General features: G+C 38.6%; 1 protein-coding gene across 3 annotated transcripts in view; it reads left to right on the plus strand.

The window, feature by feature from the left end:
- PASD1 (PAS domain containing repressor 1) overlaps positions 1-14,401 on the plus strand; it is a 102,320-nt gene that overhangs the window by 70,177 nt on the left and 17,742 nt on the right. For all 3 annotated transcript variants that reach the window (XM_074323419.2, XM_088794933.1, XM_088794932.1), the window contains one exon: positions 8,041-8,110. In XM_074323419.2, coding sequence (XP_074179520.1) covers positions 8,041-8,110 — 70 coding nt within the window. The remainder of the gene's footprint in view (positions 1-8,040; positions 8,111-14,401) is intronic.

The following is a 14,401-nucleotide window of genomic DNA, read 5'->3' on the forward strand; positions in this document are numbered from 1 at the left end:
CCCCACCCACATCCCAGTGAAACTTATTCCTACAGCAGATATTTAGCACCTACTCTGTGGGAGGTTCTGTTCTAGGCTCTGAGGAGACAGCAATGAACAAAACTCTTTATCTTCCTGGAGTTTATCTTCTAATGGAGGAGAAAGATAATAAATCAATAGACCAGAGTAGGTTAGATGGTGAAGAGGGCCAAGGGCAAACATTGAGCAATGGAGAGGGCAAGGGGGTGTTGTGGGGCAGGTTACATTTTATTAGGTTTTGCCATATACAGTTGACATTTTTATAGGTTAGAAGATGGTGCAATATGGGCAATTCCCATTGGTTTATGGTAATAGATAGAGTGGCCAGCTGAGGCCTCAAAAAGAAGGTGACTTTTTAGTTAAGGAAGTGGAGGAGTGGAGGAGCAAGCCATGTGGATTTGGGAGGAAGGATTCCAGACAAAAGGAAGAGCAGATGCAAAGTCCCTGAGGTAGGAACACATTAGGTGTGCTTGAGAAGCCAGTATGGTTGGAGCAGAGTCAGCAGGGAACACCTAGTAGGAAAGGAGGGCAGAAAGGAACCGAGGAGCAGAACACACAGAACTTGGAGAGGACTACAACCAAGAAGATGTGAGCAGCTGTGGGACCATGTCAGCCCGCCCCTGCCCCTGTGGAATAGGCAGGACATAGCCATGCTAGAAGCACTCACCATTATTTCTTCCTGCTTCCCACTGCCACATGAAGCCCCAGACAAGGCTCTCTGCTCTCCTTCTGCAGATAACTGGGCTGATTTTCACTCCACATTGCCTCCTGTCACTTTTGCAGATACTGTGGAGGTCTTGTGGTATAGTTATGGCAAAACAACAAAAAACAAAAAATCCACAAAGCAAAAAACCCACATAAGATTGGGATATTTTAAACTATAATACAATATTTGGGTTTTATTTCTCAGCTTGGCCATTGACAGGTTGTGTGATCTTGGAGAATCCTCATTAAGTCTCATGTTTTTTTATCTCTAGTGAGAATAATTACTGCAGAATGTGTATGACAATCAAATAAGGGAATGAAATCTATCTGCTTTGATAAATAAATGAGATCTATGTGCTTTGTAAAATACTGTACAAAGTCAAGTTATTATCCATTAGGAAATACTTCCAAATATAGAGCAATTACAATTTAGCACTACACTAAATCCTTACTGAGTTATAAAGACATACTGAGTACAAAGGGCTACGTGTGAATGTGGCTTATGCACATGATCTGAAGTCTGTGTCTGGTGATGTCTGGTGAGTTCTTCAGTACTCTTATTCTTTTTTTCTTTTTCTTTAAGGAGGGCACAGCTCACAGTGGCCCATGTGGGGATCCGACCGGCAACCTTGGTGTTATTAGCACCACGCTCTAACCGACTGAGCTAACCGGCCACCCCCTTTTATTATTTCTTAGTATTTCTCTTTTTTTGTTTAAAACCAGCACATTTTAAACCTCCATCCTTGTGAGATGGTTCTATATCCATTAATACCCAGATTGTTCCAGGAAATGTCTGTGTCTCCTTGCTGAGCAGAGGAGGTGTGGTCAAATCTGAATAAAAAGGAATTCCCATCTTGGAAGCCAAATCTAGTGGATGATTCAGTGCTCTCACACCCATCTGAGAGAGACTTACATGCTAACACCTGGCACTAACAGATAAGGAAAGGAATTGGGACTTTTCAGCAGCCTGGCATCAAAGAAAACAAGCCCATGAGCCAATTCCCATGCAGCTGTGCTTGTTAGATTTGGATCCAGCCTCTTGGTTTCCATTATCTGGTCCTGTTGGTATGTACAGGGCCTGGTCCTTTAAAAGGACAGACGTAGGAAAACGAAGACAGAAGAAGGGATAGCACTCTCAGCGCTTTGGGTTTTATATTTCATTGTGTTTATATGACCTCTAGCCAACCCATATTCCATCTTCAGTTACATTACAAATTATTTTGATCATCTAAAAGCATAAAATCATTAGACTGTCTTATTAGATTTACAATTGATAAGAGCAATTTCATTGTTCATATTTTTTGAAAAATTCTAAGTAAGAGTTTGTACTCAAAACTCATTGAAGCAACCCTGAAATCACTGAGGGTTTAGACGCTAATGAAAAGAAGTCTAATAAATATCAAAGTTTGGAAACATCTGGGACGAATTAGCTGAAGATTAGTCTATTTATGAAAAGTAGTTTTGGATAAATATGCTGGCAGCTGCTTGTTCTACTCAGACAATTAACAGTGAAATATTTTTTTTCCTCATGGTTTTCATTTGTCATCCTGTAATGAAAATGCCGGGCTTTGTATTAGGCATCCAAAGAAGTAGGACAGGATCCAGCGCTCTTTTGACTTAATGCTTTTGCTTTACCCATTTTTATCCCAGGATATTCTTTTGCTACAGCTCCATTATTTTTTTTTAACTGTTTAACTTTTTATTTGAATATTGGCAGGAACTAAAACATGTAGCCTTCATTTCTCAAACTCACAACTGTTTACAGTTCCCCCCATTTGCTTTATCATTATTCTCTCCTCCATCCCACTTCTTTTCTCCTCTCCTCTCCCCTCCTTCTCTCCTCCGCTTTTCCTTATTCATTATTTATTTATTGATCAGATCACACTGTGAGGTTACTTTGCATAGAACCAGTTTTTCATCTACAGTCCATTCATTGGCCATTCAGTCAAATAATCTACTGGCAAGTTGGCTTTTGGTAAGTTTGATGTTAATAAATTGAATTGGTGAATTGGCCTGCTTCCATCCTAAAAAGCAGAATCTTTCCAAAAATGAAGCTAAGAAGGAGTCAGTAAAGGGACAAGTTTCCATTCTCTCTGTCAGTAATGGAGAGCATAGTAATATGTACGAACTATTTGATAGAGTTGGCAATAGGTCATACTCATTTGCAGTTCATTCTGTGTAGGCTGTTCATAGGTTAGCTTGTGGTATGACTATAAAGGAGTGAAACTGATTTTAACATGTTAGAAAACAAACTTCAACCCAGTAAATTTGAAGATCTAATTGGCTTTAATTAAGTAATTCATGAATCAGGCGGCATCTCATTTAGCAACTAGAGGGGTACTGGGAGAGGTTGTACAAAATGGAAGGATTTTTATAGGAAAAGGGTGGAGCAAGGGAACTATTAACAAAAGAAAAGGAATATTTTTGGGCCCTGGACACCTTTTCTTTGAGGGAAGAGAATGGGTAGTGTTTTTATTATGCAGGTTGCCTCTTTTTTCTATGGGAGATGGAGAGGAGCCTGTGACAGATTACCCTACTGGGATTTGAACAGAAACTTCCATACTGGTTGATGAAGATTATGTTTCTGGGAGAGGTTGAAACTGCAATTACATCAGGTATTAAATCTAGGTTTTGTATCATGGGCTTTTAGCATGAGTGACACCATTTTGGGCCTGTGTTTTTTCTTTAACCAGAAGGATCAGTTTGTAGATTCAGGAGGTATTTACAAGTGTGCACTGTATACTGAACCCTGTAGCCATACAACACCCCTCCCACATTTTAACACTGCCTATTTTAACAGTGGAGAGTCTGCTGCTTGGCTCTGAAGGAACAGAGAAATGATAGTGCATGCAGAACTCATCTTGGAGGAACACATTTTATAGGAGAGGGAATTAAAATCACAAAAGAACCGTTTAAAAGCAAATCACAGTATCATACATTTAAGTGGAGCAGATACTTAGAGGAATGGAGCCATCAAAGGGAGAATGGTTAATGAAGGCACTTGAGATGATCACACTGGACTGTACAGATTACAAAGCACTTTTTCCAAACATTATTTTCTCTTGACAAGAACCTACAAGGTATGTATTATGAGTCTCACTTTAAACACTGGGAAATTGGGACTCAGGGAAGCTAAGAGACTTGCTCTAGGAAGTGTCAGAGTTGAGGTTTGAGCCCAAAGCTGCATGGCCCCAAATTCTGTCCACCTTTCATGGCAGCTCTGTAACGCTGGACACAGTGGTGGAGGCTGGGCAGAATAGGCTGTTTTAAGCGTGATCCCTAGGGGACCACTTAAGAACATAGTGAGTCTTGGGGGGAGGTAGGTTCTGGAGACGCTAGTACTAATCCAGTTGTCAGGGATGGCTGAGATGCAGTTGGTCCTGCAGGAAAAGAGGATGCCTGCAACTTGACCCAAGATTTTATGTTTCAGACAGGGTGGTAGTGGGTTTCCTCTGTGAACCTGCAGACTGGCTTTGGCTAGTGTAATCGTAAAAATTAGCTCCTTAAACTTTGGTCACAACCTGCAACCAAGAAGGGAAATCTGGTTTTCCTTTCTTCCATCACTTTAGATTAGATCATCCCAGCTGTAAATTAAACAAGGAGAGACATTTAAGATTATATTTGTACTGTCATCAGTTTCCTGACCCTCTGCCACAACTTCAGAAAACAACTTAATTTGTACTGCATTGGCATATGAAAGGACAGCATTAGTCGGATATCTTTTTCATAGTTACAGTTTCATTTATACAGCAAGTAGAAGTACATGGGTTTTTTTCATCCAAGAACAACCTTCCATTAAATTAATTCAGCTGTGTTGAGTATTTTACCAATGAATATCAAATCTTGGGGAAGGATTTAAAATGGAGAGAGAGTACGAAACATGAAGGGCCTAATTAAAGAGTAACACTTTGAAATTTTACATAAAGAGACTGAAGTACTTTTCTTTGTAAAATTAGAAGGTGTTCTTTTCATGTAAATATAACTAGCAAAAAGTTCTTTGATCATGTTCTTTCTTGAAAATTAACTGAAGCTATTTGGAAAAAGAAAGTTCTGTTTGTATCTGTTCTTGACAAAAGGCCAGCAATGAATGCGACTGTAAACCCTTTGTTACGCGTCATATCTTGAGCCTGAATTTATTATTTACATGCATAGACGAGTTACGTATGAAATACTCCTTAAGCTTTTGATTAACAATGTATGTACTTATTTGTTACTTGTACATTCTGATTATAAGTCAAATATCTCCCATCTATATTGACTTATATAGAGGAGCATCAAATACAAATTTACAGAAGATTTTGGAAAACTTTTTTCTCTTTTTATTTTACATTCTTGATAACCAAGCCAGTGGACTTAAAGCATAACATAGTTGTTTCACAGTGTTCTGTTGTCAGTCTGTGTCTTGTCCAGTACAACTCACTGTGTCTCTTGATACAGCACTGCCAAATAGAAACTTCTATGACATGATAAATGCCCTTTAATTTACTCTAATACAGTAGTCACTAGCCACATGTAACTACTGAACACTTGAAATGTGACTGCTGTAATTGAAGAACTAAATTTTAAATTTTAATTTAGCTACATGTGGTTAGTGGCTACTGTACTGGACATTCATTCACGTGCTGCACAGGTATAGATATTTACTATTTAGAAGCCCACATGAGGTCATTTAATGGCTTTTAAAGAACAGATAGAAGCCTCAGCTTATCGTTGAAAACAGTTGTATCAAGTCAAGAACTGAGGTAAGGGGTGTGCAAATAGTTTAATTGAATTGACTGGTAAGTTTGTTTATTCCTTTAGTCACTCAGCAGATATTCATGAAGCACCTAGTAAGTGTTCATTGTGTGAGGTGCTGGGGATCCAAGAGGTTCAAAGCATGTGCACTGCCTTCAAGAAATTCACCAGGTAGAAAAGGTGGACAAAATGTAGTAACAGACTTGCATACAGAACAGAAGAGACTTGAATGAGGGAAGAGTCAGAGATGACATGCAGGTTTCAGTCCTGAGTGACTGAGAGGAAGGTGGCACTATCCATCAATATATGAGACACTGGAGGAGGAAGAGGAAGAACAAGAGGAGGAGGAGTTAATTGGACCATGTTGAATTGAGGTATCTGTTAGACATCCAGACAACATGTCCTATAGGCAGTTGGGTATATGAGTCTGGCTCAGGGAGAGATTTGGAGCTAGAGATGTATGAAGGTGGGAGAAAGGTGGGGATTGGGTTATAGGATAGTTAACAAGATTATGTGCTCTCTCAAGGGTGGTTATGGCTTCTGAGGGGGTCTGAAAAAGATGCATTTCAAAGGTGTGTTAACTTAGATTCACAAAAACAATAGACAGGACTTGCTTAAGGCAAAGATAAGTCTTTTAGTAAAGAAGTTGTAGGCCTGGGATGTGACTGTCCACCATGACCTGCCCAGTTAGGAATTTATGATCAGATCACCCTGTGAGGTTCCTGTCAGACTTATTGCAGCACCCCCTTTTCGTTCACAATGGTCTACAAGAGACATAATGTAAAGAAAGAACAAAAAGTGAAGAACAACCTTGAAGAAGTATCAACACTAAGTAAGAAAATATTCTCTTAGACTAAACTGGCTTATAAATTTAGTCAAAGACTGAAAAAAATAAAATATAGATGATAATCTTTTAGGAATTTTATTTTTAAATGATGATGGGGCAAATTTATAAGTAACTGCTTATGTCTAAGTTACTTGGTGTTGAAAGTCAAACCAGTAAGAAATATATATTAGCCATTTTATAGCACCATTACACACACAAATGACTAAATTAACTCATTACTTAGTTGTTTTACGCTATTTAAATTAATACTTCCTAAATGTATATTTCGGTATTCAAAATATAGTTTTTGAAACTCTTCTTAATTTTCTACCATTATAAAGATGATATAAGTAAAATGGATTTTTTTCAGTGGGTCCTGTGAAATACAGAATGGAAAATTTCTCTTCATTGGATCTGTATTCCTTTTTGGAAACCATGCAGAAGAATCCAGTTATTGTTATTTTTGTATCTTCTGAATGAATTGGGTTTCACAAATATCACTTTGTCACTGTTGCTACAGTGATGCCTTACTTTTTATCATATCTGTTATGAGACTCCAGTTTCTCACTTTGTGGAGTGATAGAGATGTGGGAGAGGAGAAAATTTCCCCTTTTCCATCTTAGTTATTCTGGCTAGTCAAGTAATTTAAAAGACATAAGACAAGTTAACAGGAGAAAATGTATGGGGGTGTTTCATAAGAACGGGGCCTGAGGACATATCATGCAGTTGAGGCTTACAAGCCTTCTTGAGCTAAGGAGAAAGGGGGTAGTGGTTTGGGATTTCAAAGGGGAGGAAGGCAATTCACACGGAGATGAAAAGGCAAATGTTTGGTAAACAAATGTTTACTGGGCTGTCTTTAACAATGGGGCACAGAGAGGACTTTGATCAAATAGGCTTGCTAGGTTCCTCTCTGTCTGTCACACCTAGTCCATATAAAACTATAGTTATCTATGATAATAGCTCCCTTCCTGGAGCAGGTCTTCTATCTAAATTCTTTTGGGCAATTAGAGGGAAGGTCAAAGGTTCTTCCTGAATCTTTTCTTTCCTAAAAAACAGCCAGCTTAAAATAATATCCCAAAGAGGCATAGTTTTAGGTGGCAGACTCTGCTCCCCTTTAGGGGTTTTTCACTCTTTGGCCTGCAAAAGAAAAAACTGAACACAAAATACATTGTCATAATTCTCAGTTATGAAATTTTAAGGTTTGAAAAGTAATTTCAGTATTAAAAACAAGGTTCTCATTCATATTCTCTCTCTTTTGCTTTCTCTCTATTTGGTGAAAAGTAAGCTAGTATTTATGTCATGAAGCTGCATTCTCACCTTGGGCATCAAAATTCTAATTTTGATAGAAATAAATTGTTAATGAGCCAGAGAATGGAGAGTTTCTCTAATTACAGGAAACAAAATTAAATTTGGCCTGAAGGCATTTTTTTTGTAATTGCAGTTGGTTTAAAACTTAAGAACGTTCACTGATACACCTTGTGTTTTTTTTAAAGTTTGCTTTGCTCATCACTGTCAAAAGAGACATTGAGACCGCAGCAAACTTCATTCAAATGAAGGTCCAGATGGTTTATTTTATAGATATGGTACAGAACAACTTTCTCTGTAGGAAACACAACACCCCAAAATTGATGATGTTATGTATTAAGAAAAATAAAATATTTTTCTAATTTGAACCTTATTTTACTGTAATTATAGAAAATTTTGATTTAAATGGCAAGTGAAATGTGCTTACCATCTCTCTTTTTACCAATTTACAGAAGTGCTCAAGGCCAAAGGAATTCTAGGACTCAACCCCTGTTTGTTGAATGTCCTGCTGCTGTCGCAAACGTATGTACATTGACAACCAAAAACTAAAAGCTTTTATCCCCATAATGTTGATTCTTTAGTTAATGTGTGTTGCCAATGTGGGGGAGGAAAATAATTTTTCCTCTACACTTCTAGGTTCTTGGCTGAGGTGCCCCTATACTAAAAAGATTCACAGGCTTAAAAATGCACAAGAGTTTAATAACATGGATGCCTCCTGTATACATGGGAGAGACCCAGGAAATCTGAGAAATTCCTTGAAATGGCCCAAGCCACCACATTAAATATCATCTTCAGCTAAAGACAAAAGATGTTGAGCGGAGGGGGACTGGGAGGAGGCCAGCTATGGGAGGTTACCAGGGAAAATACAGTGAACAAGGGTAAGGTGGTTACAAATATTTCATTCCTTGCCTTCGGCATTGATAAGTCTCTAGAGATGTGGTCATCCTCCTCTTCCTGGTACAGAGCAGGAGACGCCCTTACCAATAGAGGTTTCCCTTATAAATATAAACGTTTCTTACCAAATGGTAACTTCTACTCAGTTTTCAGAGTTTCACCTGTGTCTACTGTTGCTTAAAAATAACCAACTTGAAATAATCAATATGCCAAAGAAACATATTTTGGGTTGACAAATTCTGCTTCTCTTCACCAACATAGAAAGGTTGTAATTTCAAAAAATATCCCATATGGGCATGGCACAATTGTTACACAATTGCCATTTTGTAGCCATTTCTTATTGGGAGCCAGTAACAGCCATGCTTGGAATGGTCCCTATACTAGCTTTAAAGACAATTAAGCTAAATTCTATGCCAGACATTGTTCAAGATCTTTTTGACTTGTGAGTGCATTTCAAGATAAAGTTTACTGACCTTCCTGCTGTATTAGGCTTTGTGAATAGACTCATGAGACTGCATTATGCCATCATGAGCAGAGCCCAGTCCCTAATTAACCTAGATTGTCCCCCTTCCTCTTCCTAAGCCATTGAATGTATAATTCATTTATCCATTCACCAGACATTACTAGAGAGAATGCTATAGGGATACACATTAATAGAAAAATGAACCCCGGGTTTCTCCTCAATGATCTGAATCTAGTCTGAGAGATGAGATCAAACTGCAAGAAAAAAGATATGGAAGAACAGAAAAAACGTCCCAGAAAGCCTTCCCAATGGGTGGATGGTCTTTCACCTTACCCGCCACTCCATGGGTATGTAAGACAGCGGCATGTAAGGCAGCGGCTAGGCTGGATCACTGCAGTGGTGACAGTACTGCAGAGGGAAAAGATGGACTAGACATAAGAAGATAAGGGTTTGATTCCTGATTCTGCCAATTTTGTGATCTGGAGATAGTTATTTTACCACAGAGAGACTCCGTTTCTTAATCTGTAAAATGGAAGTAATAATAATCTCTGCTAGGCTACCTCATATGGATGTAATAATGCTCAAAAGAAACCTTATTTATTAGTACATTGTCTATATTCCTGCAATAAAATGAAGCTTTTGTGAGAGCAGGGACTGTCTTGCTCATCAGCATATCCCCAAATATCTTGAACTAGGCTTGCTACACGCAATAGGTGCTCATAAATTTAGATGTGCAAATGAATATTAACTTTCCTGCCCAAAGTAGCCAAAAATAAAACACAAAATAAGTGAAATAATAGTTTTCAAAATAATGGGCAGCAGGCAACAAAGGACAGGGACTCTTAATAGATGGGAAATGAATGAGGTGAGCCCTACAATTGCCACAGCTTGCTCCCTAATGAGTTTCCAGGCCACATGGCCAAGAGAGACAACACACAGGGATCCCAGTGGACTCTCTGAGTTGAGATTGAGGTGAGAGTATAGGGGGTCTAAGGTTGTTAGCAGAGCATCAGAGAAGAGAAGGCTGGATGGAGAGAGAATGCCAAGGATCAGTGAGAGGAAAGAACCATCCAGAAGGATTAGAGGCTACAGTGCCAGCATTCATCCAAGGCTGGCAATAGTTCCTGTTTCTATCAGTCACACTGAAAATACTCATAATACACAGGACATGAAGTGTAAGGGTACACAGAAAGGTCTTGCCTTAGTTGTGGAGAAAAGTTAGCCCTAGGGGAACCAGTGCTCTGGTTCTATCAAATCATTAAGGCAAAACCAAAAAGGATCAAACGTTTCCAAGCCGTTTCACTACATTCTAGAACAAAGATGAAGCATGTTTACAGGAATGCAAAAATATCCACTACCCTACAAGGTAAAAATGAACAATATTTGGCATTCAGCCAAAGATTACCAGGCATTCCAAGCAGTGATATATGATCCTTATTTAAGAGAAAAACCAATCAGTAGAAACCCACTCAGAACAAACACAGATTTTAGAATTAGTGGACAAGGATATTAAAAACAAATGTATTACATATGTTAAAAAAACTTAAATAGAAACATGGAAGATGGGGAAAAAACTCTCAAGTCAGAATTTGAGTAATGAAGACAACAATGGCTGGGATCAATGGCAGATTAAACACTGTAGACTTAGTAGATTAGTAGATTTAAACACAAAGCAATAGAAATTCTCCGAAATTAAACACAAGGAGAAAAAACTTTAAAAGGAATGAGAAAAAAGAAAAAAAAAAGAAAAAAAAAAAGAAAAATGAAAAGAACATCAATTAGCTGTTAGAAACTTTAAGCAGCCAAATACCGAGGGTGTCAAAAAATGTATACACATTTTAAGAAAGGAAAAAAACTGTATTAATTGTAATACTCAATATGTACCTATAACAAAAGATGAATACAATTCATGTTTGACTTCTGCAGTTACAAGAGGTGCTCAAAGACACTGAGGTGCTCAGTGTCCAGACACTTCTGATTACGGTGAACTACTGTTTTAGCATAGATAACATCACTTAAAATGTGTACACATTTTTGGCACTCCCAGTATACGTATAAATGAAATCTCCAAAGGGTAGACAGGTGTACACAAAATAATTACCTGAATAATGGCCAGAAGTTTTCCGCATTTGGTGAATGCTGTAATACCAAGATCCAAGGATCTCAACTAAACCTAAGCAAAAGAAACATGATGAAAACCACACAATGCACACACTGGCCCCCTGCCAGGGGTCATCATATTTTGATCTGTCATCTGTTACTACAGACAAGCCTGTAGTCAAAGAAGCATGTTCTATTCAAAACAACTGTTAATTAGCAAGGAATTGAAAATAAGGTGATGTATTCAGGACAAAGTTCCTTCCACAAAACCACCACCTCGCCATTTGGACATCAATGCCAATCCAAACCAATTTTTTCCGAATTGACTGTCCCGAATACTTTCATGATGAATGTAGGTGACTCGTGTTACCAGTTACTGACATTCTGCCATCCAAGCCTAGAGATCTGTTTCTCCTGAACCGTGTTGCACTGAACAGGCATTTTGGTAGAACTGGAACTTGCATATTTTCAGGTTGCTTTTTCACCAAAATCCATGGTGTCTGGAGGTCACAGGCAAGTCTTCAGAAGTAGTTGACTTTGAGCATGTACCAGGGAGCTGGGTGGGGTAGCAGAGCCATAGTACCCCTCAGACTCAGAAGCACTCTGCCCAAGCTGATGATGTGTTAATAGGGAGGACAGGACAAATCTAACTTAGGGAATGATCACAAAGATATCTACTGTTGGTTTTACAACTACTATGTGGTAGGCACTTAATCAACAGGTACTTAGGAAGTATCTAAAAAGTGGTCTAAGAAGGTCAGCCCTAACACAGACTAGGGGTGGGGAGTGAGATGGTACTCATGATAAAGTGATAATAATACTAATAACTAAAATTTATTGAGGACTTATGTATCAAGGATTGGGCTAAGTGCTTGACCTTCACAACAAGTCTATGAGGCATTATCATTCTAGTTTTACAGATAGTAAATCTTGGGTTCTTGCTATTTAATAACTTGTCCAAAGTCACACAGAGCGGCAGAGTCAGGATTCAAACCCAGGCCTGTCTGGTCGCAATAGCTGTCTCTTACCACACAAGGAGGCATCTACTTTCAAAGCTCTATTTTTTCACATTGTCCTATTCTGTTATGACTTCTGTTTCTTTATATTTTTGAACATTTTGAATGTATTTATTTTAAAGGCCATTTCAGATTCATTAATTTATTGATTCATTGAACAAATATTTACTTAACACCTACTTTATACCAGATACCGTTTTAGGTGTAGGAAGTGGATACATCAGTTAAAAAAAAAACAAAACAAAAAAAACACTGAAAATTTCCTGCTCTAGAGGAGCTTACATTCTAGCAGGAGAAGATAGATGATAAACCAGATAAGTACATTAAACAAATAAATCACACAGTAGAAGGTGAGAAGAGCTATTGAAAAGAAGTAGAGAAGGATGAGAAGGATTGGGAATACAGCAGGTAGAGGGAGTACAGTATTAAATATGAGAAAAGATTGAAGGAAGTGAGAAAGGTAGCCATGAAGCCATCTGGGGGAAGATTCAAGAAGTGAAAGTGTGCCTAGTGTTGAGAGTGTTAGCAGAAATTCAATTGGGGAAATTTGATGATCTAATTGGTTTTATTGAGCGATTCGTGAATCAGGCGGTATCCCATCTGGCATGTAGAGAGATGCTCCTGAAGAGTTGTACAAAATGCAAGGGTTTTATAGGCAGAAGGAGGGTGGAGCAAGGAAGTCATTAGCCAAAGAGAAGAAAGGATTGTTTCAGGCCAGGTCATCATCTTTCTGGGGGAAGGGAATGGCAGGGGTTTCATCATGCAGATGACCTCACTAGTGCTAATCAGGAATTTTCAGATTGACTGTTTAAAGGTCACATTGCTGGGAGAGGTTGAAGTCGCAATTACATGGGGGGCAAATGACTCCATGTTGGGCCTGTTATTTCTTTTTTTTTTAACAAGATGTTGACCCAAGAAATGAGCAGACCTGTAGAGAATTTTTATAAGCGTTCATTTGAGCCAAACTGACATACGCTGGGGAGCAAGATCTCAAACGCTCCAAAGAATAATAGTTTTGCAGCTTCTTTTATGCATTTGAAATTAAGGAAGGGAATAGGGAAGATTACATGAGAGTGGGAGAAAGCAAGGGCAGGATTAGATTACAGGCTAGTTAAGATGATGTGTTCTTATCTTTTAAAAGGAGGGGTCTAAAAGGGGGCATTTCAAAGGTGTCCTAACTTAGATGCACAGAACCAATGGACAGGACTACTTCAGGCAAAGATAAGCCTTTCTGAAAAGAATTTATAGGCCTGGGGCCGGACTACCAATCATGACCTGCCCAGTTAGGAATTTGTGATCAGATCACCCGGTGAGGTTACTTTCCATAGGACCCCTTATTTTTTCATCCATAGTTCCCTGTTTTGGTCACAAATCAATCTGAATGATGCATTGATGAACAACCTTTTGGTCAGATAGTGTGGTCTCACAGCACTAGCATGGCTCATTCGTGGGAAATCTCAGTATTGACGTCGTCTTGTCGACCATTGGGGATGGGGCAATACCGTTAACTATGGAATGTGAGCTGAGGCTGTTTTTCCCAAAAGGGAAGGGAGGTAAATGGAAAGCAACCAGGTCGTCGTGCTTTCATTGCACAAAAAATACTCTGGATTTCTATCCTATGAACTCTCATGATCTGAGTTTTGCCTTCTGTCTCATTGTTTTTGTATTTGGCATCTAGTGTAATGTTTACATGAGCCATGAAAAGATTATTAACAGTTATAACTGTAAACAGTTGGGCTATATAGAAAAACCCAAAGAACAAGTATAAGTATCATTATGACTAATATCATTGACAGGTAAAGACAATCAAGCAGAATGGATTCTGAGTTCAGCATCAATTCATAGCTATACAAGCATTTTCGATGTCTTGGAATAGCTGTCTACCTCTGATGTCAGCAGCTTCTCAATCTCAATTAGTCTTTGATGTCCTGTTGTAGGTGGAGGCGAGTGTCAGAGACAAGGGTAGATGTCCATTTGTGAATAGGTGCCTGACAAGTTCTCTACCAGTGAGGCTGGAGAGTCTTTTATTTGATGTTCTTTCCAATAAACAAAATCTAAAGTCTTTGTCTCCTGGGAGTTCATCATGAAAGGAAGTGGTTACCTATTTGGCATTTTCTTGAAGTGACTTTATCAAACCACAGCAATAGTGTAAGGTGTCTCCTTTCAATAATGTCAGCTCATAAATTTCTTCATCCAATTTAAGCACAGCTTAAATGCTCTATGATGCATGAAGGAATGTAAAAACTGAAAAATTGGGTATGCTATGGAGCAGGGAAGAACCAAGTAGCCATCTTGGGTTTCCCATAGCTCTGACTTACTCATTTAATTTACAACCATTGT

Source organism: Rhinolophus sinicus, chromosome 18 (assembly GCF_057876585.1).
Source record: "Rhinolophus sinicus isolate RSI-liver-muscle chromosome 18, RSI-T2T, whole genome shotgun sequence".
Lineage (NCBI taxonomy): Eukaryota > Metazoa > Chordata > Mammalia > Chiroptera > Rhinolophidae > Rhinolophus > Rhinolophus sinicus.